Below are 27,522 nucleotides of genomic sequence, written 5' to 3'. Positions count from 1 at the left end.
AATAGAGAACAATCAAAACAAAAAACTAATTTTTGAAAAAAGTAGTAAAATTGATAAACTTCTGGCAAGATTGACAAAAAAAGAGAAGCTGCCAATCTTAGGAATCCAAGAAAACAGTATAGATCCTCATTAGAACGACACAAAGAAAATACCATGAACAACTCTATGCACATAGGATTAGATGAACCAATTCCTTGAAAGGCATACAATACTAAAACTTAACTAAAGTAAACCTCAATAAATTCTCTATTTTTAAAAATTGAACTATTGTTTAAAACCTTACTAGTAAATTCATAAAACATTTAAAGAAGACTTAACACAAATTCTACAAATCTCTTCCGGAAAGAATAATCACTTTTCAATTCATTTTACAATTCATTTTGTAACACCAGAATTAACATGATACCATGCCAAGATAAAGATAATACAAGGGGAAAAAAAAAAAAAAAAAAAAATTGCACAATATCCAAAATGAACACAGACATAAAAATCCTCAAAGAATAAAAATCTAGATACATAAGCTGAATAATGTACCAGACCAAATTTGGGGTTGGGAGGAAATATAAGCTGTTTCAAAATTCTGAAATCAATCAATAAAATCCATGATTTTACCAGTCTAAAGAAAAATGACCAAACTGATACAGAAAGAGCATAGAAAATTCAACATCCACTCATGAAACTCTGCTAACAACAAATTAATAGATGGGAACTTGCTCACCATGACAAAAGGGAATTTATGAAAGGCCTATAGCTTGCATACATAATGGTCAAAGACAATGCTTTCAAAATCCTAAGATCCAGAACAAGACTGGGATGGCCACTTTCTCCACTGTATTGTTCTGGCCACTGCAATCAGGCAAGAAAAAAGGCCCATAGAATAAAAAAGGATAAAATAAAACTGTTCCTATTCGTAGTTTATGTAGAAACCTTAACAAGTTAACAACAAAATAACTCCCAGAACTAATAAAGTTTAGCAAGGTCACAGGATACAAAGTCGACAAAAATCAAACACATTTATATATACTAGCAATGTGCAATTGGAAACCCATGTTTCAAAAATAATACAACTTACAATAGTTCCCCCAAAATGAACACTGTGGAATATAGGCTGAAAAATGACATAAAATGCTGATAACTGAAATCAAAGAGGTCCTAAGTAGATACCTCATGTTCATGGATTGGAAGACAAAATTGCATTCAAAACCCCAGTAGGATTTTTTGTAGATACAGAGTAGCTAATTCTAAACTTCATATGAAAGGCAAAGAAACTAAATTAGCCAAAACAATTTTGAAAAAGAATAAAGTTGAAGGAATCATGATGCCTAGTTTTAAGACTTGCTATAAAGATATGATAATCAAGGCAATGTGGTATTTATGAAAGGATAAACACACAGATCAATGGAATAAAGTCCAAAGCCAGACTCACATAAATAGCAATTGATTTTTGACAAAGGTGAAATGACAACTCAATGGGGAATAGACAATTTTTCAACAGATGATTTTAAAACAACTGAACATCCATATGCCAAAAAATAAACCTAAATTTCACAGCTTATACAAAAATTAACCTAAAATGGATCACAGATCTAAATGTAAAACTTAAAATTAGAAGAAAACATCCGTAGGCTGGGCATGGTGGCTCATGCCTGTAATCCCAGTGCTCTGGAGGCCGAGGTGGGCAGATCACTTGAGGTCAGGAGTTCAAGACCAACCTAGCCTATATGGTGAAATCCCATCTCTACTAAAAATAACAAAAAAAAAAAAAAAGGGCTGGGAGTGGTGGTGCACACCTGTAGTCCCAGATACTTGGGAGGCTGAGGCACAAGAATCACTTGAACCCAGCAGGCAGAGGTCGCAGTGCGTGGAGATTGTGCCACTGCACTCCAGCCTGGGCGACAGCGAGAGTCTGTCTCAAAAAAAGAAAAGAAAAGAAAAAAAGAAAAATTCCTCATGACCTGGGGTTAAGGTTCCTAGACATGACACCAAAAACATGATCCACCAACGGCATGATGGATAAGACTTCATCAAAATTAAGTCTGTGCTTCAAAAGACACTATCAACAAAGTAAAAGGAGAATAGCAGAAATTACAAATCATATACCCGATAAGGGACTTATACCCAGAATATATAAAGACTGTTACTACTCAATAAGACAACCAAAAAATGGGTAAAGAATTTGAATAAACACTGCTTTAAGGAAGATACCCAAATAGCCAATAAGCACAAGAAAGAACACTCAACATAGTCATCGAGATACCATTTCATATCCACTAGAATGACTAAAATCAAAATGTCAAGTAAACAACTGTTGGCAAGGATGCAGAGAAATTGGAACCTGTGTACACTGCTGGTGGGAAAGTAAAAAGATGTAGCTGCTTGGGAAACAATGACACCTCCTCAAATGATTAACATAGTTATCATATAACCTAAAAATTGTAGGTAAGAAATGAAAACACATGCACATAAAAACTTGTACACGTTTATAGCAGCTTTAGTCAGGACAGCCAAAAGGTGGAATTACCCAAAATGTCCAACTTACAAATGTATAAACAAAGTGATACAGCCATACAATGAAGTATTATTCAGACATACTAATGAATGTGCTGATACATGCTAGAATATAGATGAACCTCTTAAGACATGTTAAGTGAAAGAAGCCAGTAACCAAAGACCACATACTATGATTCCATGTACATTAAATGTCCAGAATAGGGAAATCCATGAGATTAAAAGTGGTGGATGGCGGGGGATGATGGGAGGATAAAAGCTAAACTATACGAGGTTTCTATCTGAGATGATGAAAACATTCTGAAATTGATTATTGGAATGGTCACATTTATCTGTGTATATACTAAAAGCTACTGAATTATACACTTTAAATGGGTGAAATGTATGTTGTTACAATAAAGCTGTTTTTCTTAATTACATATGATCCCATTTATGACACGCTTGAAGACAAAAATATGGAGACAAGGATTAGATCAGTGGTTTCCAAGGTTTAGGGGCTGGGAGTAGGGTGTGACTACAAAGAGAGCATAAGAGTTCTTATGGTGATTGAATGCTTCAATATCCTGATTGTGGAGGTGTTTACACATATCCGTACTTAAAATTCATCAAACTATACACCAAAAATGTTAATTTTACTTTGTTTACTCAAAATAAAAAATTTTGTTAGATATCAAAGAGAATAAAATTAAAAGAAAAATAGCCTCTTCCCTGACAATTCATTCTTAAAATGAGCAAGACAGGAATCATAGAGTGAATGGACTGCCATGGCCTGGAGTGAAGTGTTAGGGTCCAGGGAGGGTGAGGAGGAGGATATCCCTGCTCAGCATAGGATGCGAAGCCTAAGCAGGGTGAGGAAGACATTCATGTGGGGAGATGACCTACAACAGAGAATCAGGCCAGGCGCAGCGGCTCATACCTGTAATCCCAGCAATTTGGGAGGCCGAGGTGGGCGGATCACCTGATGTCGGCAGTTCAAGACCAGCCTGACCAACATGGAGAAATGCTGTCTCTACAAAAAATTAAAAATTAGCCAGATGTGGTGGCGCATGCCTGTAATTCCAGCTACTCGGGAGACTGAGGCAGGAGAATTGCTTGAACCCAGGAGGCAGAGGTGGCAGTGAGCTGAGATCATGCCACTGCACTCCAGTCTGGACGACAAGAGTGAAACTCCAACTCAAAAAAGAAAAAAAAAAAAAACACATATAGAGAATCAAATAGGAATCAGGTTTCTCACTGGTACTGAGAGGGGTTATAAATATGGAAAGGGAAAAAATGAAAATGAAGCCCATGGAATTAGAATTTACATGTGAACTCATGGTTTTCAATATACACAGATGCAGAAATATAGATGTAAAGACATGCATTATATATACACACCCATAGCAATTGCACACTAGCACAGATCTTGGCTTTTAAATATTACCCACTAAAGAGAACGCAGGCTCTATGGAAAAATGGCTGATTCTTGGGTTAGGTCAAGGAGAGCATGAGAAGCCTGGTATATCTTATGCCAGAGAGTAACAAATTGATTGAATTATGATGGGAACATGTCAGAAGGACACAGAGGCCACCCAAAATGGACTTCTACCAGCCAAATGTGCAATAATTTTGAGCATCAATGTAATGAGAATAGGTTTTTAACCCACTGAATAAAATAGAAAATAATGAGATTATAGAGATATGATAAATTTAAAGTGATGAGAAACAAGGTAGTATTTTGCAACTATCTTCTCAAAAAATAATTATAAAAATAACTACAGTGGAGAAGTCTGGCAGACACTACCTTAATCAGTCATCTAAGAAACACCATCAGAAATGAGACAAATTGAAATTATTAAACTATGACAAGATGTACTTCTATCATATTCCTGCCAAAGATGAATAACCTCAATCTAATCATGAAGTATCAGACAGAACTCAAAATAAGGGATGTTCTACAAAACTAGCCCATAATTGTCAAAAGCACTAAGTTGTAAAAGGAACGAAATGAGAACTTGTTCCAGAATGAAGTAAACTAAAGACAGCTGACATTTAAATGGAAGGCATGATTCTGTCTGGATCCTCTTGCTATAAGGACATTATTAGGACAATCGGTTCAATGTGAATGAAGTGAAGGTCTGAGGATTAGAGGGTGGTAATGTGTTAACGTAAATTTCCTGATTTTAATGGTTGCATTCTAGTCATGTAAGATAATTTGAAGCGGCCGGGTGCGGTGGCTCAAGCCTGTAATCCCAGCACTTTGGGAGGCCGAGACGGGTGGATCACGAGGTCAGGAGATCGAGACCATCCTGGCGAACACGGTGAAACCCCGACTCTACTAAAAAAATAAATACAAAAAACTAGCCGGGCGAGGTGGCGGCGCCTGTAGTCCTAGCTACTCGGGAGGCTGAGGCAGGAGAATGGCATAAACCCGGGAGGCGGAGCTTGCAGTGAGCTGAGATCCAGCCACTACACTCCAGCCTGGGCGACAGAGCGAGACTCTGTCTCAAAAAAAAAAAAAAAAATTATAATTTGAAGCAAACAGTAATCAGTAATGAGGAATCATGTATTCAAGTAATTCACAAATGGTTCAGAAAGAAAAGAATTATCTGTAACTTTTCTATGCATGAGATTTTTTTTCAAGAGTTAAAAAGGGCAAAAAATAAAGAGAACATAAATAGGATATTGAATGTCTATAGACAATTCCTACCTATATGCCTAAATCACTTAAGATCAAAACAATGCCACTGATATAAATTAGTGACCTTACTTCACTTTCTGCCACAAAGGACTCACCTAATTACCATGTTCACACTTCTCTTTTGTGTTAATCCACTTCTACTGTTAGGCTTTTAACTATTTTTAAACTTCTTAACATAAAGTAATCCCTCAAGTAATAATATTCTAATTAAGAAATTTTCATTAACTCTTAATTACTTAAAATACATTTATGGACTTTTTCCTTTCTTAACACTGTTTTCAGCACTATAATTTTGTGTGAATTGTTATACTTAGACAAAGGGGTACACAATTCCTATTTAGAAAACTTTATTGAATATCATACTTATCAAAAGAAAAAGTTAATTTTCCCCAAAGGCACCCTTCATTTCACATGATCTATACTCTAATGTTCTTTTGTATTAAAAATATGGTTAAATATGGAATTAGTAAAATGCAGCATATAAAACTTCATGCTGAGCAAAAACAAGTCCAAAACAACTTTACCATATATCCATAGAATAGTTCCCACAGTACATTTCCTACGTAAATCATGTTTGAATGCAATTTTTAGAACCATTTTAAAATATATTTTGCAATCTGTTAACTGTAGGCATCCACATTTTTCTTCCATTACATAATCTGTTTCTCTGATTAAGTTGGCAATATCTGCTAGGATCCACAGAATGCAGGGAAAAAAAGCAGTTATTTCTCAAGGTTTGAGAAATCTGGTCCACCTTTAGTGTAGTTTCCTGAGATTTCTGCTCCACTGAAGTCAAAACCAGGATTCTAAAAGATATAAAAATATATAATGAAATAAAACTTAAAAGGAAAAAATAGAAGTACAAACTGGCAATTGATAAAAAAGATATATAAATGACCAATAAATACATGAAATATAACAGACTTCACTGTTGTCACCAAAATAATATTTAAAACTGAGGCATTTTTCAACTCTCCTAGTTACAAATATTTAGAGATCATACGTATACTACAATGTTGGCAAGTGTATGGGGAAACATATACTTCAATAAAAGTCCGTAGATAGATTTAATAGCTAGCATTTTAATTTTTTTAATTTTTTTATTTTTTTGAGACGGAGTTTCGCTCTTGTTGCCCAGGCAGGAGTGCAATGGTGCAATCCCAGCTCACCATAACCTCCGCCTCCCAGGTTCAAGAGATTCTCCTGCCTCAGCCTCCCGAGTAGCTGGGATTACAGGCATGCACCGCCACACCCAGCTAATTTTACATTTTTAGTAGAGACAGGGTTTCTCCATGTTGGTCAGGCTGGTCTTGAATTTCCAACCTCAGGTGATCCGCCTGCCTCAGCCTCCCAAAATGCTGGGATTACAGGCGTGAGCCACGGCACCCGGCCTATAGCTAGCATTTTTTTGAGAGCTTTCTATGTGCCACACAAATTTCTAAGAGCTATACATATGAAAGATATTTAACCCTCACAACAATCCTGTAAAGTAGTATGTCAGACTTTAGTCTTTTTGGTGGGCTATTTTATTTATCCAACAACATTTGTTGAGCTCCTACTGTTTGGAAGACCATTACAGGTATGTAGAATTCAAGAGTGAAAAAAAACAAAAATCCCTGCTCTAGCGGAACTTAACATTCTAGCAGGAGGAGACAAACCGTAAATCAACCAGTACAGGGGCTGGCAGGCTTTTTAAAGAACTAGGTAGTAAATATTTCAGGTTTTGCAGGCCACATAGTCTCTATCACAAATACTCAACTGTCTGAAAGACAATATACAAACAAATGACCATATATGTGTTCTAGAAAAGCTATAAAACAAGTAGTGGGCCAAATTTGGCCCAAGGGCTCTAGTTTGCCAACCCCTGATCTAGTGTTAAAAGTTGGTAAGTGATAATAGAAAAAAACAGGATAAGGGAAATAAAATTATAATATTTAAATGAGATAATCAAAGTATGCTTCATTGAGCAATGATATGAAAACATAAAAGCCAAACTGTGGGAGAAGAGCACTGCAGTCACAAGGATAACAAAGGGATGTGATGACATGTTCTTTAAGGAATAGCAAACAGGCCAGTATGGCAAAAGCAGAATCACTAAGAGGGATAGCAGTAGGGGAGGAGGTAGTCAAGGAGATAATGGAATAACTGAACAGATACGGCCTTGTAAGAGATAGAGAAATGACTTGCAGAGTTCTGAGAAGTGGCATGATATGACTTGGATTTTAAAAGAACTGCTCTAACTGGCCAGGCGCAGTGGCTCACGCCTGTAATCCCAGCACTTTGGGAGGCTGAGGTGGGCGGATCACGAGGTCAGGAGATTGAGACCATCGTGGCCAACATAGTGAAAGCCCATCTTTACTAAAAATACAAAAAAATTAGCCGTGCGTGGTGGCGGGAGCCTATGGTCCCAGCTACACGTGAGGCTGAGGCAGGAGAATGGCGGGAACCTGGGAAGCGGAGCTTGCAGCGAGCAGAGATTACACCACTGCACTCCAGCCTGGGTGACAGAGCAGACTCCATCTCAAAAAAAAAAAAAAACTGCTATTTTGAGAAGACTATGGCAAGAGTAAAATGAGAAGACCAATTAGAACGTTATTAGAGTAATCCGGGCAAGACATTAGAGGTGGTCCAGATCTGAATGGTAGTAGAGCTGGTGATGAGAAGTGGTCAAATTCTAAATATATTTGGAAGGTAGCATCAATAAGATTTCCTAATACATTGGATAGAGTATGAGAATGATGTAAGAATCAAAGATGAGCCCCTAATTTTTTTTGACCTGAACTACCAGTTTTCATCAACTGAGATGAGAAGGCTACGGGTAAAAACAAATATAGAAGGATGTTAGGTGTTCAACTTGTACATGTTGAGCTTAATATACATAGCCAGGTGGAGATGTTGAATAGGCAACTGGGCATGCAAGTCCTAAATTCAGGAAAAAAGTCTAGGCTAGAGATACACATTTGGAAATTATTATCATAAAGACGTACATTATCAAGTGCTATGATCTAGTAATTCCTCTCCCAGATATTTATCTTAAACATATCTTAGAACACTTGAGTAGTTTCACAGAGATGAAAGCACAGCTTTGTTTAAAATACAGAAAAATGAAGAAATCTAAATCATATCAAAGGCAAACAGCTAAATAATGATGACACATCCAAACTACAGAATACTCTGAAGCAGTTAAAAAGAATGAGTTTTATACTTATGTACTAGTAGGGAAAGAGACCCACGGCATATTATTAAATAAAAAAGCAACAAGAAGAACAATACACACAGTGTGATCCTCCATTTATGCTAAAAAACAAAACAAACAATAGCCAACATATGAGATGAAAATGAGATACATGCATGGAATGGGAAGAATGGTGGTGAAAGGGCCTTTCACTTTTTACACTATGTAAGTCTATATTGATTCAACTCTAGTAAGAGTTTATTCATGCATTACTGATGTACATAAAAGTAAGCTTAAACTCACAAATCACAGCAATACAAATAAATTCCTCTCAAGAAAATCTTTTGAAAAATCAAAGGCATACAAGGCCATTATTCTAACCATTCACTTAAAAAATTCTAGAAAATGTTTGTAACTCTTCATAATGACATTTGTTTTAATTTCAAATAGTATTTATTCAATGATTTTTATATATTTAATTACACATACTCATGTACTTCATCTGACTTACTTCTTTTTGGAATCTCTCTAATGTAAGCTTTCTCTGCATTTGGTCTTGCACCCAAGGATCCGCTGCATATTCAGATTCTAGTAGAGAAGTCCAACAATTTGCTGCATCTCTCTTTGTCTTTGTGAGAACAATACGAACCATTTTTCTATCCTCTAAAAAAAACACACACACACAGACACACACAAAGAAATCAGAGTTCTTCATCAAGTTGGGTTTTTTTTTTTTTTTTTTTTTTTTTTTTTTGAGACAGTCTCACTCTGTCGCCCAGGCTGGAGTGCAGTGGCACGATCTCGGCTCACTGCAACCTCCGCCCCCACCCCAGGGTTCAAGTGATTCTCCTGCCTCAGTCTCCCTAGTAGCTGGGATTACAGGCATGCGCCACCATGACCAGCTAACTTTTGTATTTTTAGTAGAAACAGGCTTTCACCATGTTGGTCAGGCTGGTCTCAAGAAGTTCTTCATTAAATTTTATATTTTCAAAAACCACTAAGTAACCTTTTCTCCCCACACTAGGTAATTTTGACATACAACGGTTTTCAACACATTTCTATTGCTTTATCTTTCAAAGTTGCAAAGACAAAAAAGATCTAATACAAAAGGGGAAAAGATACCAAGACAAAATTTATTTTAAAAAAAGATTTGATGAATTATAGTAATTACCCTTACCCAAAGTCCATGTTCCTTCATCAGCTATTGTAGAATCAAAGAGTTTGCCCTGCAAAATAAACATACAAGGTGCTAAAATACAGAATTTAATTTTATAAAGTTTTCATGATTAAGATTTACCTACTTTCCTACCTAATCCACATCTTATACCACCACTTCACCATGACATTTATAGGTGCACAACCCTAAATTTTCTTCCAGCAGGTAAAATGGAAACTAGTTTACACTGCAAAGGATATTTACTATGTATGGCAAAGAACACAGAGCTCTCTAAAGAAAGATCAGGGCTCCTTAATTTTTAGAAGATACAGTAATACTGACCATTAGCCAGTATTAATGTGAAATTAGTATCTGAAATGCTTTAATTCTACCAATTAAAATTAACCACAGGAAGGGATCTCCTGCTAAAACTAAAAAATGTTGTCTTTTTTTTTGAGACAGAGTTTCGCTCTGTCGCCCAGGCTGGAGTGCAGTGGCGCGATCTGGCTCACTGCAACCTCCACCTCCAGGGTTCAAGCGATTCTCCTGCCTCAGCCTCCCAAGTAACTAGGACTACAGGCGCCCGCCACCACGCCCGGCTAATTTTGTATTTTAGTAGAGATGGGGTTTCACCATGTTAGCCAGGCTGGTCTCGAACTCCTGACCTCGTGATCCACCCGCCTAGGCTTCCCAAAGTGCCAGGATTATAGACATGAGCTACTGCACCCAGCAAAATGTTGTTTTCAAAGTAAACTTTTAAAAACGTTTTAATCTTTTGTTGGGCAATCGGCATTAAAAAAAACTTTACATATTCCAGATTTGAAAGATTAGTTGTGATTGACTGTTCACAAACTCTGGTTTAAAATAAATAAATAAACAAAATATAAATTTAAGAGACATTCTCAGCACCAGGCCCAGTGGCTCAGGCCTGTAATCCCAGCACTTTGGAGGCCAATGTGGACTGCTTGACCCCAAGGGTTCAAAGCTGCTGTGAGCTACAATCTCAGCCCTGCACTCCAGCATGGGAGACAGGGACCCTGTCTCTATAAATAAATAAATATATTAAAAAAAAAAAAAGAGAGAGAATGCATAAGGTCAAATCCATTTTAATATGTTGCCAAATTTAAGTTACAGAAAGTGAAATTAAAATGTCACTCGAAAAAGCCCACATTTTAAAATATGTCAAAATTAGTGGGAAAAAAAATCCCACTAGTCTATATGTACATCAAAAATCCCAGAGTGACTGCTATATTCCGAAAGTTACTGGATTTACTAAATTTAAATCATAATCTAAAACCATTGTTGAGGAAACTATAAATTGTACAATTCAGAAAAGTCACTGCGATCCAAGCTGACATAAATTAACGTCTTTCACAGGAATCTTGAGGCACTCAAAGCACCTCCATAGCTAACATACAGAATGAACTTATTACATACCAGTGAATACTCCAAGCTCTTCATACACATGAATACCATGTTATGCTCAAAACAATCCTATGAGAAGGGTACTATAACTACTGTATCTTGTGGATAAGGAAGGTATACAGACACTGAACTCTCTCGCCCAAGTTTACAAAACTAGGAAACAAGTAAGTCTCCCTTCACCACATTACACTGCCATCAAACATCTTGGGCATCTAATCTGAGAACAGAATCTAATTTCAACCTGTTCGTTTATACGCTTAACAAAGAAAAAGCGAGTCCAGATCCAACGAGTATTGGTGAAAAGAAATAAAAGGGGTACTACTTATTTTATACACACACCTCTTCACCACGTGCGTGACCACTCCACAAACATGCAGGATTTTTAAACTTTTAGATGACAAAACTGATCACCTGACATCATCTCTAAATCCTCTGCCCGTTATTCTATCCCGATTTTCTTTGTTGTCCTTTCCTATATTTATCTGTTTATTAATTACGCTCCACTGCAGGGATGTTATCTGGCTGTCTTCCTGCCACCTTCCTGTCTTCAGTGCAAGGAAGAAATATTTGTTCCTTTAGCAACCTAGTTAATCTGCTCCCAGCTGAAGCCCTTCAGAGAAGCAGAAGCAGCAGTCTGACTTGGTTTGAAAACTGAATAGGAAAATGGGCTCCTCAAATTTCCACAACTCAGCCTCTGCCCTGAGGAGGGGGGCTCTGACCAGACCCAAACCTGGTCAGTGTTATCCTCTTTCTCTTTCTGCCAGCCACGGGAGCCGTGGGGACACCCAACAGTCGTTCAGGGAAACCAGGAACTTTTAGGGGGCGGCTGGGAAGAGGAAACTGAACACAAGCCCCAAGTTGCTGCTACCTTGAGGATCTCACGGCCGCCCACCGACAGCGCCACATGCCGGCTCTGCAGGCCGCACTGGATATCCTGGGCGCGCGTGCCTGGAGGCACCTGAACTTCAATGAACACCTCCTCCAAGGTCTGGTACCACTGGCCCCACGGGGTCCCGCACGGAACCACCCCACTCCGCTCCTCAAACGGGGCCGACATAGTCCAGTCGCTTCCCGGCCGCAGCCGCACCAGGCGGAGCCGAGCGCACGCGCGGAATCCCACGCTCAGGCTACGTCTCGGCCCCTCTGCTCGGGTCACTGCACATGCGCAGGAACGCAAGCTGGGGTCTCCGTGTTCGTTTCCCCTTTTGAATGGCCATTTACGGCACCAGCAGAACCCGGATGAAAGAACTGAAACCCAGAAAAGTTCACAAGCAACGAACAATGGGACAGAACTGGAACCAGTGAAGCCGGAACTCACTACACAGTCACCTAAGTGACGCCAAAATGCACTTTCAAACGCCTCCGGAGTGAAGTGCGCTTGCGCAAATGCTAGTGGTACGTAGGGTACAATTGAGTAACGCCCGGAATGACTGGGTAGGTGGGTGGGGCGGGGAACAGTAACGGTTTCCTATTGGCTGGCAGTCAGAACTCACAGACCAGCTCATTGGACGCAGTCAGAACCCAGCAGTCTTTCTTTGTATTCCTCTGCGGGATTGGTGTGCCCAGGGGTTTGACTTTCCAATTGGCTAACGCCGGTGTGGGAGGGGAATGTGGGGAGTTTTGAATTTGAAGCCGGTAGGCAGTGATAATCCGCATTCAGTTGCCGAGGAGTGCCAGTGACCTTCAGTTTCTGGAGCTGGCCGTCAACATGTCCTTTCCTAAGGCGCCCCTGAAAAGATTCAATGACCCTTCTGGTGCGTAAGGGGAAAGGAGCTGGGGGACGGGAGATGCCCTAACGCCCTTTGCCTCTTTCGGCTCCCTTCTTGGGAGGCAAGCAGAAGGCGATTTTAGGATCGGGCTGGGGCTCATTCAATTGATTGATTTTTCTCAAATATGCCCTAAGCATCTGTTACATGCCAAGCACTAATCAGGATGCTAAAGATACCGCATGGAGTGAAACAGTCCCCGCCCCTTGGGGCTTTCATTCAGGCGGGGAATACTGTCAATAAACAGCGGTAATGGAGAAACTACAGCAGAATGAAGGGAATGGAGGCGAGGCGTTGGTAGCTATTTGATTTTCAAGTCCGAGAGGGCCTCACTGATAAGAACATTGGAGTATTACTTTTAGTCTGAACTTGCGGATTTCTTTTGTATATTCCATTTGGGTATAAAAGTAGGAAGATCCGTAAAGGCAGTTTCTGGGTGTAAAATTAGAGCTGTAGCACTTACTGAAAATATAAACAATGAAGTTATCATGGCTGATATTGACCACTTATACCTCAAGCACCATACTAAGGCTATACATCGATTATTAGTTGTTAATTTCCCACCAACTCTAAGGGGTAATCCTATTATTCATTGTTTTATTGATAAAAAGACTGAGACTTAAATTTGCTCAGTGCTACACTACCGAAGTGGCCGGACTGGAATATGAACCCAGCCCCCATCATGTGCTCTTAACACCTCAATGCATAAGCACAGTAACCAGGAAGCCTTAGATGTGTTTGATAGGCACTCATCATTTAAGATGCTGTATGCTGGGACTGTGCTACTAGATCTTGTTTATTCCTTCCAAAAGCCAAGTGAGGAAGGTACTGATATTGACCCCGTTTTACAGATGAGAAAACAGAGGTTTTGTAACTTGCACAACCAGTGAGTGGTAGAGCTAAACATCAAAGCTCGTGATTTATCCACTATCATATGCTATTTCATGGTTACTCATTACATCTCTATTTTCTGTCAGCCAACGTATGGATGAAAATGTTCACAACTACTCACCAAGGAAGGCCAAATGAACAAGTGAATCAACACAAACTTATTTTCTTAGTTAAAAGACTCAAAGACCATATGATTTCCCAAGGAATCAAAGGACCTACTCTTAAGTTTTGTCAACAGTGTGGCTTTAAGATTTTTTGTTTTTGTTGTTGTTGTTTGCATTATAGTAGGTTAATCTGGCTTTACCAAAGATACAGTATTTCAGGCTCACAGTTACAGGAATAATACCAATTATTCATTTGATGTTAATGTGTATGAGGCACTGTGGTGATTTTTCTTATTCGAGTAACCCTCACAACCACACTGTAAGGTAGGTACTGTTCTTTATCCTTGTTTTGTGAATGAAGAATCTGAGCTTCTTGAAGTTACTTTCCAGGGGCTTAAAGCTACACCAGAAAAAGAGAGAGTTTTTATTCACCCTCTTCTCCATACATCTACAAAGTATCTGGTCCATAGTAATGTCTGATTGGCAGGCCCAGCTGGATTTGAACCCTGATCTGGCTGATTACAAAAGCCTATTCCATTCCCACATCCCCAACATACTTTCTGTTTTCTTTTCCATGCTGCTGAACTCAACCCTGAGTTAAATACTGGGGATACAAACATGTTTAAGATACTCCCTAACTTCAAGCAGGCTTTTGGCTAATGTGGAAAATGGATAGTACATAAGCCATAAGAAAACCAAGAAGTTCTATGATAGGAACAATACACACAGGTTTCTATGAAGGGAGTTTTCTAGCCTGATTTGGGCATTCAGAAAAAATTAGAAGAGGCAACATCCAGGCTCTTCTGGCAAAACAGAAGGTGGGCTGTTCATTCTAGGTGGAAGAAATAGAAAACACAGAGGTCTGGAAGTTTGAAGAATTTGTTTAATGTAACACATAAAATGTTTTGTTTGCATACAAGTATGGACTGCCTGGCTTAGCTTTAGTTCATTGTTGATGAAGATGTAAGCTGTTCCAGACAGCTTATGATCTCTCCCAAGATATCCCATTCCTCTTGTCTGATGTTCCCTCTCCCCAGATTTCTAACAAGTCATACCTATGTTCGAATGCATTTACGAGTTGTTAAGAAAAATATATAGAACATGAAAATGGCGTGTGCCACAGTCTCACAAAGTATTGGTAAGTGTACAGGCTCCCTTTCAGCCTAGTTGCTCTTGAATCCAAATCCCTTTAACTATCAAACCTGACTCTCTAGAGTCTCTAGGGAAGAAGTTTTGTTAAACATGGCCTTAATTGTTCGCAACTTGCACATGCTGCTTAGTCGCATGCACTCTCCCATGTTTTGCTGGCCCTTATCTCCTTGAGAGTGGACCCAGTGAGGGATTAGAATACTAGAACTCATCCTAGGTACATTGTTGAGTTTTTTCAGTGTACCTAGGATGAATTCAGCCTAATTTAATTTTTGTTTTCCATTTCTCTTCTGGCTGCTTGCCAAATCTAGAACAGTGCTTCTCATGCTTTTCCACAGCAGCATTTCTAAGAGCAGAGAGCAAAAGAGAAAAACCACCAGCTCTGAATCCCTCCCAACTTACCCCCAAAGGGCATAGCTACCAGTAGTGGTGGCAGTTTTCTCTGAAGTCTTCTGTTTGCTTCAAAATACACTATATTCTTCATTACTTTCCCACCCCTACCCCAAATGTATAAAATAGATGCTCTAAGATGTACCACACTCTGTAATCCCAGCACTTTGGGAGGCCAATACCGGCGGATCACGAGGTCAGGAGATCAAGACCATCCTGGCTCACACGGTGAAACCCCGTCTCTACTAAAAAATACAAAAAAACTAGCCGGGCGAGGTGGCGGGCACCTGTGGTCCCAGCTACTCAGGAGGCTGAGGCAGGAGAATCACTTGAACCTGGGAGGCAGAGGTTGCAGTGAGTGGAGATTGCGCCACTGCACTCACTCCAGCCTGGGCAACAGAGTGAGACTCTGTCTCAAAAAAAAAAAAAAGCAAAAAAAAACCCAAAATTTATTTCAACCTAAGATGTATTTTTATATCTCTACACATATATATGAAAGGAAAGTTTCACAAAATAGTGCTTAACTTTGCAGCGTATGAGTCATGCTGACTTTTCTATTGTTTTACTTTTAAAAAATGCTAATCAAGATCTCCTCATGGGGCTGGGCATGGTGGTTCACACCTGTAATCCCAGCACTTTGGGAGGCTGAGGCAGACAGATCAACTGACGTCAGGAGTTTGAGACCAGCCTGGCCAACATGGTGAAACCCTGTCTCTACTAAAAATAAAAAAAAAACTAGCTGGGCATGGTGGCGGGTGCTTGTAATCCCAGCTACTCGGGAGACTGAGGCAGGAGAATCACTTGAACCTGGGAGGCAAAGGTTGCAGTGAGCCAAGATGGTGCCACTACACTCCAACCTAGGCAACAGAGCAAGACAACTTCTCAAAATAATAATAATAATAATGAGTTTCTGTCTACCATTTGACAGACATTTAGGGGACCGCAGTAGTTGCCTGAGAATGGTCCAAGCTCCTTGCTCTTCCTGTTTATTTGCATGAGACTCTAGACTGAAGTAAATAGCTTTTCAGAGAATAGTATTAATCTATTTGTTCCCAATCAGCTAAAGCTTTAGGCTAATAGTATTTTAATTATTTTAAGTCCTAAGGGCCCCATCTCAAATCTGCTATGTTTATTTACTCAGAAATGCCTTCAAATCTGGGACTTCAGTTAAGTGAAATTATGCAGTATAAACTTCTGGAACATACAAATATAGTCTAGTACAATTTTACTTTGCATAACATTGGCTTTTGAATTTCCTAAGCCTCACATTCTTTATCTGTAAATTATCACATAGGGTTCTTTTGAGGATTAAATAAAATAACATCTATAAAATGCTTAGCATAATGCCTGGCATTTAGTAAGTGCTCAAAAAATTCTAGTTGCTCTAGTGTGGTTGCTTTTCTTCCGTGTGTTTGAATTGCAGTTGACATCTTCAATAGGTCTGATGTATTGACATTAGCCAGAGATGGATTATCACTATAAATTTTTATTCTAGGCTAAACATTGAGGGATAGACAGTTTTAATTACTTTATTTCTAGAAACCAACAGTAGTTACCTTTGTGACTCTCTGAGTAGAGTTGACACCAAGTATTTTATTTGCTATATTCAGTCCTTAGTAAGAAAGCCATATATTGCCTGTAATACATGATGTTCATCTCAAAACTGTCGTTTGCTCAGTTGCCTGTGTCCCTTTGACCCAGTTGATAGAAAGGGCAAGATGATATTGTTCTTCATAGAGAGGCCTTCTTTATAATATCAAATGGATGCAATTTTTTACATTTAAAAAAATAGAAGCAGTTTGTTAATGACATTTTTACATTTATATTTGCTTTATTATGACATGTTTTAACTTAAGATCATAAATAACATTAGATGATATATTAATGTTTTCTATTTCCTCTAGGTTGCGCACCATCTCCTGGTGCTTATGATGTTAAAACTTCAGAAGTATTGAAAGGACCAGTATCGTTTCAGAAATCACAAAGATTTAAACAACAGAAAGGTAATAGATCACCAAAGAACAGTGGTTATGTGATCTTGTAAGTTTAAAGTTATGAATAACAATATTTAAAGATGTTATAGCATTTTTTAAAATTTGAAGCTAGAACTATATTTAAATTGTATTTGATGGATTTATGAAAAGGTCAAGTACGGAATAATGCTGTCATCATTATGTTGTTATATAACCAGGAAAATTAAGCAAGACACTCATATTGATATGTAGCTTGCCTTTTAGTAATTACCTTGACCTGTCAGGGAATATTAGGAGAATCAGAAGCATGTTAGATGTGTAAAAATACTGCGTAATTATTTGAAAATGTGCAACTAAGAAAAGAATATATTGTTTCATCAAAAGTTGCAATTAGAAATCTGGGGCCGGGTAAGGTGGCTCGTGCTTGTAATCCCAGCACTCTGTGAGGCCAAGGTGGGTGGATCACTTCAGTTCACGTGTTCGAGACCAGCCTGGCCAACATGGCGAAACCTCATCTCTACTAATAATACAGAAATTACCCAGGAGTGGTGGGGTGCGCCTGTGGTCCCAGCTACTAGGGAGGGAAGTGGGAGAATTGCTTGAATCTGGGAGGCAGAGGTTGCCGTGGGCGGAGATCATACCATTACAGTCCAGGCTGGGTGACAGTGACACGGTCTCAAAAAACAGAAAAAAAAAAAAACTGGAAATTGTGTTTTGTGTGTAGTTAAAACATGTTAACACCAACCATGATCTGTACAATTCATTTTTCTGCAGAATCTAAACAAAATCTTAATGTTGACAAAGATACTACTTTGCCTGCTTCGGCTAGAAAAGTTAAGTCTTCGGAATCAAAGGTGACGAGCTTTTATATGCCAGCTGGTTTATCAACTGTGTCATCAAAAACATCTAAAAGTATTGTATTTGATTAGAATGGGTTAAGGGTCTGAATCAAGGTTATAAGTAAATCTGTGAAATAATGAAATGAGTTATCATTAGAATTCTAGCAAGTGTTACATTTCTGCCTAGGTCATTATGTTTAAATGTGCCCTTAGTTCACAATTACAATGGTCTTCAATTCTCAGTCACTTCCATGTTTAAATTATTACCTAGTAAAGATTTCAAAATTATGTGATGCTTTGATTTATTGAGTACCACCATTTGAGTTGTTTTGGTTTTGTGTATTTGTTTGCAGGGAAGGGTGAGTATTTTGAAGAAAAGGGGAAAATGCCAATATCTAAAAAAGGTTTGCTACTGAGAAACTGTTAAGGAGTGGTGAGAGATTAAATTCTTAATAGTCTTGTGGCTTGTGCAAGAGCTACTATTACTCTTTTCCTAAGTTTATAATCAGGCAAGCTACATAATACTTTTATTTTTTTTTGAAATGGAGTCTTACTCTGTCACCCAGGCTGGAGTGCAGTGGTACCATCCAGCTTACTGCAGCCTCTGTCCCCACAGGCTCAAGCGATTCTCCTGCCTCAGCCTCCCCAGTAGCTGGGATTACAGGCACATCCCACCACGCCTGGCTAATTTTTGTATTTTTATAAAGACGAGGTTTAACCATGTTGGCCTGTTAGCCAGGCTGGTCTCGAATTCCTGACCTCGGATGATCCATCCACCTTGGCCTCCCAAAGAGCTGGGATTACAGGCGTGGCCCACCATACCCGGCCGCTGTATAATACTTTTTAAAAGACAGCTGGAGGGGTACAGTGGTAATCCCAGCACTTTGGGAGGCGAGGCGAGGGATAACTTGAGGTCAGAGGTTCGAGAACAGCCTGGCCAACATATAGTGAAACCCCGTCTCTACTAAAAAATACAAAAATTAGCTGGACGTGGTAGCACACGCCTGTAGTCCCAGCTACTTGGGAAGCTGAGGCAGGAGAATCGCTTGAACCCGGGAGGCAGAGGTTGCAATGAGCCGAGATGGCACCACTGTACTCCATTCCAGCCTGGGCAACAGAACAAGACTCAGTCTCTCCAAAAATAAGAAAAAAAAAAAAAGACAGCCGGGCACAGTAGCTCACACCTGTAATCCCAGCACTTTGGAAGGCCAAAGCAGGTGGATTGCTTGAGGTCAGGAGTTCGAGACCAGCCTGACCCACATGGTGAAACCCCGTCTCTACTAAAAATACAAGAAAATTAGCCGTATGTGGTGACACGTGCCTTAATCCCAGCTACTCGGGAGGCTGAGGCAGGAGAATCGCTTGAACCTAGGGAGGCAGAGGTTGCAGTGAGCCAAGATGGTGCCACTGCACTCCAACCTGGGCAGCAGAGCGAGACCTATCTCAAAATAAAATAAAGTTAAAAGTTGTACAAATTACCAGGTTTTTTGATGTGAAAAATATGCAGAGTTGGGAAAAGTTAGGCTTAGGTTCTTCATTCATTTGACAGTTGCCTAAGCCTCATATTCTGTAATATAGAGCCGTGTTGTTCAGCATGGAAGCATAGCCACATGTGTCTGTTGAGCAATTGAAATGTGGCTAGTGCTATTAAAGAACTAAATTTTTAATATTATTTAATTTTAATTAATATGTATTTAAAGATATACTCAATTTTGTTAGTGGAACACTTTTAAATATTTTTGGAACAACTTGAGTGTGTGAATTTACTTTCTCCTCTGTGTTTTATGAAACTAAACATACATAAATGTTTCTGATGAAAATTTAGCATTGAATTGAAATGTGCTGTAAGTGTAAAATACAAAGAAAACTTTAAAGACTTAGTACAAAAATATAAAACATCTCATTGATAATTTTATACTAGTGACATGCTGAAATAATATATTTGATAATATTGGCTTAAGTAAAATTTATTAAGATTTTTACTTTTTAAACACACTACTAGAAAAGTTTAGACGCATACGTGGTTTGCATTATTTTTATTGGGCAGGACTATTATAGACACTCTTCTTAGAAATTGATGTAAGTGGTTTGACTTAAATTTCTTGAAGAAATTGTCCTGAAATTTTGTAATTTATAAAACCCCTTAGAAAACTAAATTACATACAACTTTGTATGGAGCCCCAAAATAATAGTCCTTCCCCATAAAAAATTTCATGGAGTGTAAAATTAATAAACATGACACTGATGTCACTCCCACCTCCTGCCCCACTTAGAAACATCTAAAACAGATTTCATTCAAGATGTTGATGACTTTCTTCCATTTTAGATGGAAAAGATAGTCTTTTCTAGCCATTGTGTCAGAAAGTCTGTTGGATATAAAAGATACAGTGTGAAAATTATATATCTTATTTAGAATAAAGCCAATGAGAGAATTAGAATCAGAGCTTATGCTATTTCAGTTTTTATTTCTTTGCATCTGTATATTTTCCTCTTTGGGTATCAAAGTTTAAGTTGATTTCTCTTTGTAAGATTCTTTCTGAGATAGCATAATGAAATATTCAAGATGTATTGCTGTTTAACATTAGAGGGAGGCAGTCAGTAGCTTTATTCATAAAGTTCCACCTGTTCTTTTCACTGGGCTGATTAGGAAAATCCTGATTTATTGGGTTGAAAATTTTTAAACCTAAAATATCTTGAGATTTTTAGAATCTTTTATTTATCAGATGAGTGACCTGCAAAATTTTTACCAGACTCAGTGTAATGTTTGAAATAGAAACTCTTTGGATCCCTTAGTCTTTTCTGGTAACTAAGAAACAAATTTGGCTGTGACATTTGTGACATCTAAATTTGCTTATAAGTTTTCTTTGGCTTTTAAACAGAAGGAATCTCAAAAGAATGATAAAGATTTGAAGATATTAGAGAAAGAGGTAAGCAGTGCTTTCAACTTATTGAAAAGTACATATGATAGAAACAGAGTTACATAGATTTAAGAGATAAGGATTCTGCTGCAGTGTGCGGAGTCCTGCAGTGAGGCAAACATGCCATCCAGAACAGTGCGTACGGGAAAACAGTTCTTACAGTATTTCACAGATCTATCCAGGCTATGTTAATGTGATATGCTGGCAAGGCCAAGATTCAAGATAGCCCACTTAATGAAAAACTGATAACTGAAAATCATTATGTCAGTTGATTACAATTAGATATGTGGATCAGATATTTATATCTATCCATCGTTCACACTCTTCCTGTATGCTAACTTATGTTAAGACAACATAGCTAGAGGATTGCTTAGTGAGCATGCAATCCTAGCTGGTCAGACTGTGATGAAGGTAGGCTAACTCCATACATTGCTCTGCACAATAGGTATAGGCCTTCCTCATGGGTGAAATAACACAGAGCTATGCTGTTCAATGTGGTAGCTACTCACCACATGTGACTATCTAAATTAAATAAGATAAAATTAAGAACTCGATTCGGCCGGGCACGGTGGCTCAAGCCTGTAATCCCAGCACCTTGGAAGGCCAAGATGGGCGGATCACGAGGTCAGGAGATCGAGACCATCCTGGCTAACACGGTGAAACCCTGTCTCTACTAAAAAATACAAAAAACTAGCCAGGCAAGGTGGCGGGCCCCTGTAATCCCAGCTACTCGGGAGGCTGAGGCAGGAGAATGGCGTGAACCCAGGAGGCAGAGCTTGCAGTGAGCTGAGATCCGGCCACTGCACTCCAGCCTGCGCAACAGAGCGAGACTCTGNGTGGTAGCTACTCACCACATGTGACTATCTAAATTAAATAAGATAAAATTAAGAACTCGATTCGGCCGGGCACGGTGGCTCAAGCCTGTAATCCCAGCACCTTGGAAGGCCAAGATGGGCGGATCACGAGGTCAGGAGATCGAGACCATCCTGGCTAACACGGTGAAACCCTGTCTCTACTAAAAAATACAAAAAACTAGCCAGGCGAGGTGACAGGCCCCTGTAATCCCAGCTACTCGGGAGGCTGAGGCAGGAGAATGGCGTGAACCCAGGAGGCAGAGCTTGCAGTGAGCTGAGATCCGGCCACTGCACTCCAGCCTGGGCAACAGAGCGAGACTCTGTCTCAAAAAAAAAAAAAAGGAACTCGATTCCTCAGTTGCACTAATCACATTTCAAGTGCTCAATAGCCACATGTGATTAGCAGCTACCATACTGGACAGGGCGCTTCCACCATGACAGAAATTTCTATTGAACAGTACTGACCTAAAGAACCCATTTTGTTTCCTAGCAATGCTAAGCAGCTCACTGTGAGCTTTGCTTCTCTGCCGTCTTTTTTTTCTGTTTCCGTTGCTAACCAACTGTTTTTCTCATGGATATATTCTTTCAATATATTAAAGTCTTTCATTTGATTACAGTCGAATGTTGGCTTTTGACCAAGAGTATGTCAGAGTAACTGTAGACGTCTGCTCAGTTGCTCTGATTCTTTTGTATTTATTCTAATAATGTTAGCTATCATTTTATTGAGGATACATGTAGGGGTTGATATTTAATCACTGAGGAGTAATCACTGAGTCTCAGTGAGATAGCTGGTAAGTGAGTGGTAGAGCCAGGATTAGAACTAGTAATTTATATCAGTGACTTCATTGGGTATAGAATTTTAGGGTGGCAGGTTTCCCCCATTACATTAAAAATATCGTTTCATTTCATTGTCTTTTGGCTTCCACATTTTCTGTGGACAAATATTGGTTTGGGGGGTTCTGTTGTTTGGTTTCGCTTTTTAAATCTGGTAATAGCAGCAAGAATGATGCCTTGCCAATGCCTAGTACATTCTCCTCAGAAGCCCAGCTCTGCCTTCTTGAAATAAAAAACTTTTAGCATTTTAAGCTAATATGAATTTGTGTAATTTAAGCTAGAGAAAATAACTATTATAGGTGGAAATACCTTAAACGTGAATAAATAGCGGCCAGGCGTGGTGGCTGACACCTGTAATCCCAGCACTTTGGGAGGCCAAGGCCGGTGGATCACGAGGTCAGGAGATCGAGGCCATCCTGGCTAACACAGTGAAACCCCATCTCTACTAAAAATACAAAAAATTAGCTGGGCGTGGTGGGGGGTGCCTGTAGTCCTAGCTACTTGGGAGGCTGAGGCAGGAGAATCGCTTGAACCCGGGAGGCGGAGTTTGCAGTGAGCCAGGATCGCGCCACTGCACTCCAGCCTGGGCAACAGAGCAAGACTCCATCTCAAAAAAAAAAAAAGTGAATAAATAGCTTAATTGTACTTGGAATTTATGACAACTAAAGTTCTTCTGTTCTTAAAATGCATTAAGACTTTTAAGATGTATCATAGGTAAATAAGATTATTCAGATAGCTAGTAACATTAGAATATCTACAAGCATAATGTCAAAATCAGAGATTTTTCCAGAAACTTTAGGGGTGATTATTCGTAATCATTTATTATTACCTTGTTTTTGTCCAGATTCGTGTTCTTCTACAGGAACGTGGTGCCCAGGACAGGCGGATCCAGGATCTGGAAACTGAGTTGGAAAAGATGGAAGCAAGGCTAAATGCTGCACTCAGGGAAAAAACATCTCTCTCTGCAAATAATGCTACACTGGAGAAACAACTTATTGAATTGACCAGGACTAATGAACTACTAAAATCTAAGGTATCTGAGCCTCATGATAACATTTACAGTTGAATAAATATAAACATATTTTTTCGGGCCGGGCGCAGTGGCTCACGCCTGTAATCCCAGCATTTTGGGAGGCCAAGGCGGGTAGATCACCTGAGGTTGGGAGTTCGAGATCACCCTGACCAACATGGAGAAACCCCGTCTCCACTAAAAATACAAAAATTAGCGAGGCACATTGGCGGGCACCTGTAATCTCAGCTACTCTGGAGGCTGAGGCAGAAGAATCGCTTGAACCCAGGAGGTGGAGGTTGCAGTGAGCTGAGATGGCGCCATTGCACTCCAGCCTAGGCAATAGAGTGAGACTGCATATAAAAAAAACAAAACAAAACAAAGTATACCAGGCAATTCAGATTCATTTTGTTAAGCAAACATGTTTCAAGAAATCCTGTCTCAAGGACTTGCTTTAGAATCTTGCAATGTACTTTCCAGCACATAGAGGTAAGTGACCACCCAAACAACCTTTCAAAACTAAACCAGCAGGCCAGGCATAGTGGCTCACACCTGTAATCCCAGCACTTTGGGAAGCTGAGACGGATGGATCACTTGAGGTCAGGAGTTCGAGACTAGCCTAGCCTAACATGGCGAAACCCCATCTTTACTGAAAATACAAAAATTAGCCAGGTATGGTGGCACACACCTGTAATTCCAGCTACTCAGGAGGCTGAGGCATGAGAATCACTTGAACCCGGGAGGTGGAAGTTGCAGTGAGCAACACGGCACTCCAGCCTGGGTGACAGAGTAAGACTCTGTCTCATAAAAATAAAATCAAAATAAACCAGCAAGTCACATTAAGGAAAAGAGGGATAAGAACAGTAGACCGGTGCAGTGGCTCATGCCTGTATTTCCAGCATTTTGGAAGGCTGAGGGCTGGAGAATTGCTTGAGGCCAGGAATTTGAGACCAGCCTGGGCAAAATATCAAGAACCCCATCTCTATAAACAACTTGAAAAATTAGCTAGGCCTGGTGGTGGTGCACACCAGTAATCCCAGCTACTCAGGAAGTTGAGGCAGGAGGATTGAGTCCAGGAGTTTGAGATTATAGAGAGCTATCATCATGCCACTCCACTCTAGCCTGGACAGCGAAGCGAGACTTGATCTCTTAAAAAGAAAAGAAAAAAATGAAATCAATCAGTAATTATGGTGTAGGTCAAAGACTGTTCTCCCTACCAAAGCATATTACAGTCAAAAACATAACCCCAGTGATAGGTAGACAAATCATTATTTGTGTATTTCAAATATATCTTAGCAGAAAATATTTCTGTTTGTTGTACTTAGTTTTCTGAAAATGGTAACCAGAAGAATTTGAGAATTCTAAGCTTGGAGTTGATGAAACTTAGAAACAAAAGAGAAACAAAGATAAGGGTGAGTGCTGCCTTTGGCAGGTTTGCTCTGTCTGGATCTGGGGATTGGTACAATTTTCTCATTTCCTAAAACATGTATCTTTGTTGTATAGGGTATGATGGCTAAGCAAGAAGGCATGGAGATGAAGCTGCAGGTCACCCAAAGGAGTCTCGAAGAGTCTCAGGGGAAAATAGCTCAACTGGAGGGAAAACTGTAAGTGACTGAATGTGAAGAGAACTTGTTAAGTGGAAGCAATTCTTGATTTGACTCTCTTCACAAATTATTGTTTACTGAGACTTCAGCCTTCTCTTAGTACTTATCTCATTGCCTCCCTCCAGTTGCCCTATTTCTCTTTTTGAACGAGAATGAGCCCTAATCATTCTCAAACATGTTGTGCTAGAAAGTTGTATGAGTGCATTACTTTTGTACATCTTCTGTATTAATGATGAGGAAAGGTTTCATGATCTTATGAAAGTGGTCATTAGATTGAAATGGAAAAACACTAGTATAGCAAGTTGTGATCTATGCACAATCGTAGGCTTTGATTTAGAGCTTTAATTTACATATAATAAAATGTGTGGATAGTAAGTGTTCAGTTTGGTGACTTTAGCAGTTGTATACACCTATGTAACCATTACCAAACAAGATAAAGAACATTTTCATCCCTTCAGAAAGTTCCTTCACACCTCTTCTTGTCTCCCTGCTACTGCCTGTGCCATGTCCCCATCCCCACAACTACTTTCTCACTTACATCATCATAAATTAGCTTTGCCTTTTTTTATTTATTATCATTATTATTATTATTATTTTAGAGATGGGGCATTGCTGTGTTACTCAGGCTGGTCTCAAACTCCTGGACTCAAGTGATACCACCCTGACCTTCCAGAGTGCTGGAGTTAGAGACATGGCCGCTATACCTGTCCAGTTTTGCCTTTTTTTAGGACATGCAAGAGAGAAAGAGCATGTGTGTGTGTGTAGCTTCTTTTGTTTGATGTAATTTTTCAAGATTCATCCAATCTGTTCTGTGTACTATAATTTTTCCCATTTTATTTCTGAGTAGTGGTTCACCCTATGAATATACCTCCATCTCTTTACTCTTCTCCTTTTGATCATTATTTGGGCTGTTGCCAGTTTCTGCCATTAAAAAGACTGCTGTGAACATGTTTTATGTTTTTTTATGGACATGTTTTTATTTTTCAGAGAAATTTCTAAGAGTAGAATTCTTGGGTAATAGGGTAGTGTATATATAATGTTTTTTAAAACTCGAAAGTGGTTTTGCCATTTTGTACACCCCTGGCAATGTATGACAGTTTCAGTTGTTCCAGATTCTCACCAACATTTAATGTTGTCAGTCTGTTTGATTTTAGCCTTTCTACTAGGTAGGAAGTGGTATCTCCTTTGTGATTTTAATTTGTTGCTATGAATGTTGACCATATTTTTACGTGCTTATTGACCATTTTATGTGCATATCACCTTTTGCAAGGTGTCTGTTGAAGTCTTTTGTCCATTTCTTGCATTGGACGATTTCGTGGAGGTAAATAGATAAGTAATCGAATACCAGGTAGTCTGGGACAAAAGCTTTATGGCACACAAAATGCTATTTAGTATGTTGGGTGGGTGGGAAAACCAGGAAGACCACAAAAAAAAATTATTTCTAACACTTGGGATACTGTAATGATGGTTCTTGTCATCATAGGTTTTTTGTCAGTGTATATGCCAAAAACTGGATCACTTAAATAAAAATTTTAGTCTTCTATTTGGATATAAATTGTGAATTTGAGAAATCACATAAAATAATTGTTAAGAGCTAGGACTCTGGACTCAGCCTGCCTGATACAGCAGTATCTGGTACATAAGCATTATGTATGATTATTAAATAATGAAACTAGAATGTATTAACATATGCAATTTTTGTTTTAGTGTTTCAATAGAGAAAGAAAAGATTGATGAAAATCTGAAACAGAAAACTCTTGGAATACATCGAAGAAATTAGGTAATATGAGCAGTAGCTTTAAATTGAACCTTATTTTTTTAATACTGAATCATTTTATCATTTTCTGTTATTTTCCCTGTGCCTAAATAGATGTGCTTTTTAAGATAATTTGTTTTAATGCAGTTGTGCTTCAGATCAAGTGGAAAAATACAAGCTAGATATTGCCCAGTTAGAAGAAAATTTGAAAGAGAAGAATGATGAAATTTTAAGCCTTAAGCAGTCTCTTGAGGAGAATATTGTTATATTATCTAAACAAGTAGAAGATCTAAATGCAAAATGTCAGCTGCTTGAAAAAGAAAAAGGTATTACAGTGTTTTATAGTTACTTTCTTTAGATAAGTGTTACATACAACATTTAGGAAAAATACTGCTATGCTAAAACAACTTTTTAAATATAATTAGCTATACTAACATTTTAAATATAATTAACTATATAGCTATACAACAGCAAAACCTGTACTGTATTTT

At 38.9% G+C, this 27,522-nt stretch overlaps 2 protein-coding genes across 2 annotated transcripts in view; one reads left to right on the top strand and one right to left on the bottom strand.

Annotated features, from left to right (window-relative positions):
- Nucleotides 1–5,518: 5,518 nt before the first annotated feature.
- Nucleotides 5,519–12,293, bottom strand: NUDCD2 (NudC domain containing 2). Its single transcript, XM_017889031.1, has 4 exons — nt 11,813–12,293; nt 9,541–9,589; nt 8,875–9,026; nt 5,519–5,994 (listed from the first exon to the last, which is right to left on the bottom strand). The coding sequence occupies exons 1-4, from the start codon at nt 11,999–12,001 to the stop codon at nt 5,911–5,913; spliced, it is 474 nt and encodes a 157-aa protein (XP_017744520.1). The 5' UTR covers nt 12,002–12,293; the 3' UTR covers nt 5,519–5,910.
- A 216-nt stretch (nt 12,294–12,509) lies between these two features.
- Nucleotides 12,510–27,522, top strand: part of HMMR (hyaluronan mediated motility receptor) — a 33,077-nt gene continuing 18,064 nt past the window's right edge. The window contains 10 exon segments of the mRNA XM_017889030.1: nt 12,510–12,698; nt 17,149–17,247; nt 17,992–18,071; nt 20,936–20,983; nt 23,507–23,695; nt 24,997–25,083; nt 25,175–25,275; nt 26,983–27,021; nt 27,023–27,055; nt 27,179–27,357. Coding sequence (XP_017744519.1) covers nt 12,653–12,698; nt 17,149–17,247; nt 17,992–18,071; nt 20,936–20,983; nt 23,507–23,695; nt 24,997–25,083; nt 25,175–25,275; nt 26,983–27,021; nt 27,023–27,055; nt 27,179–27,357 — 901 coding nt within the window. The 5' untranslated portion in view covers nt 12,510–12,652.

This window comes from Rhinopithecus bieti, unplaced genomic scaffold (genome assembly GCF_001698545.2).
Source record: "Rhinopithecus bieti isolate Rb0 unplaced genomic scaffold, ASM169854v2 scaffold_15850, whole genome shotgun sequence".
In the NCBI taxonomy this organism is placed as follows: domain Eukaryota; kingdom Metazoa; phylum Chordata; class Mammalia; order Primates; family Cercopithecidae; genus Rhinopithecus; species Rhinopithecus bieti.
The sequence above is the reverse complement of the archived record's forward strand: the minus strand, read 5'-3'. Positions and strand labels throughout refer to the sequence as shown.

Coding starts and splice junctions, on each gene's coding strand:
- NUDCD2 (XM_017889031.1), bottom strand. CDS start 12,001: ATGTCGGCCCCGTTTGAGGAGCGGAGTGGGGTGGTTCCGTGCGGGACC. Junction 9,590..11,812: donor GCGGCCGTGAGATCCTCAAG/GTAGCAGCAACT, acceptor TTTATTTTGCAG/GGCAAACTCTTTGATTCTAC. Junction 5,995..8,874: donor TAGAGAGATTCCAAAAAGAA/GTAAGTCAGATG, acceptor TATATCTTTTAG/AATCCTGGTTTTGACTTCAG.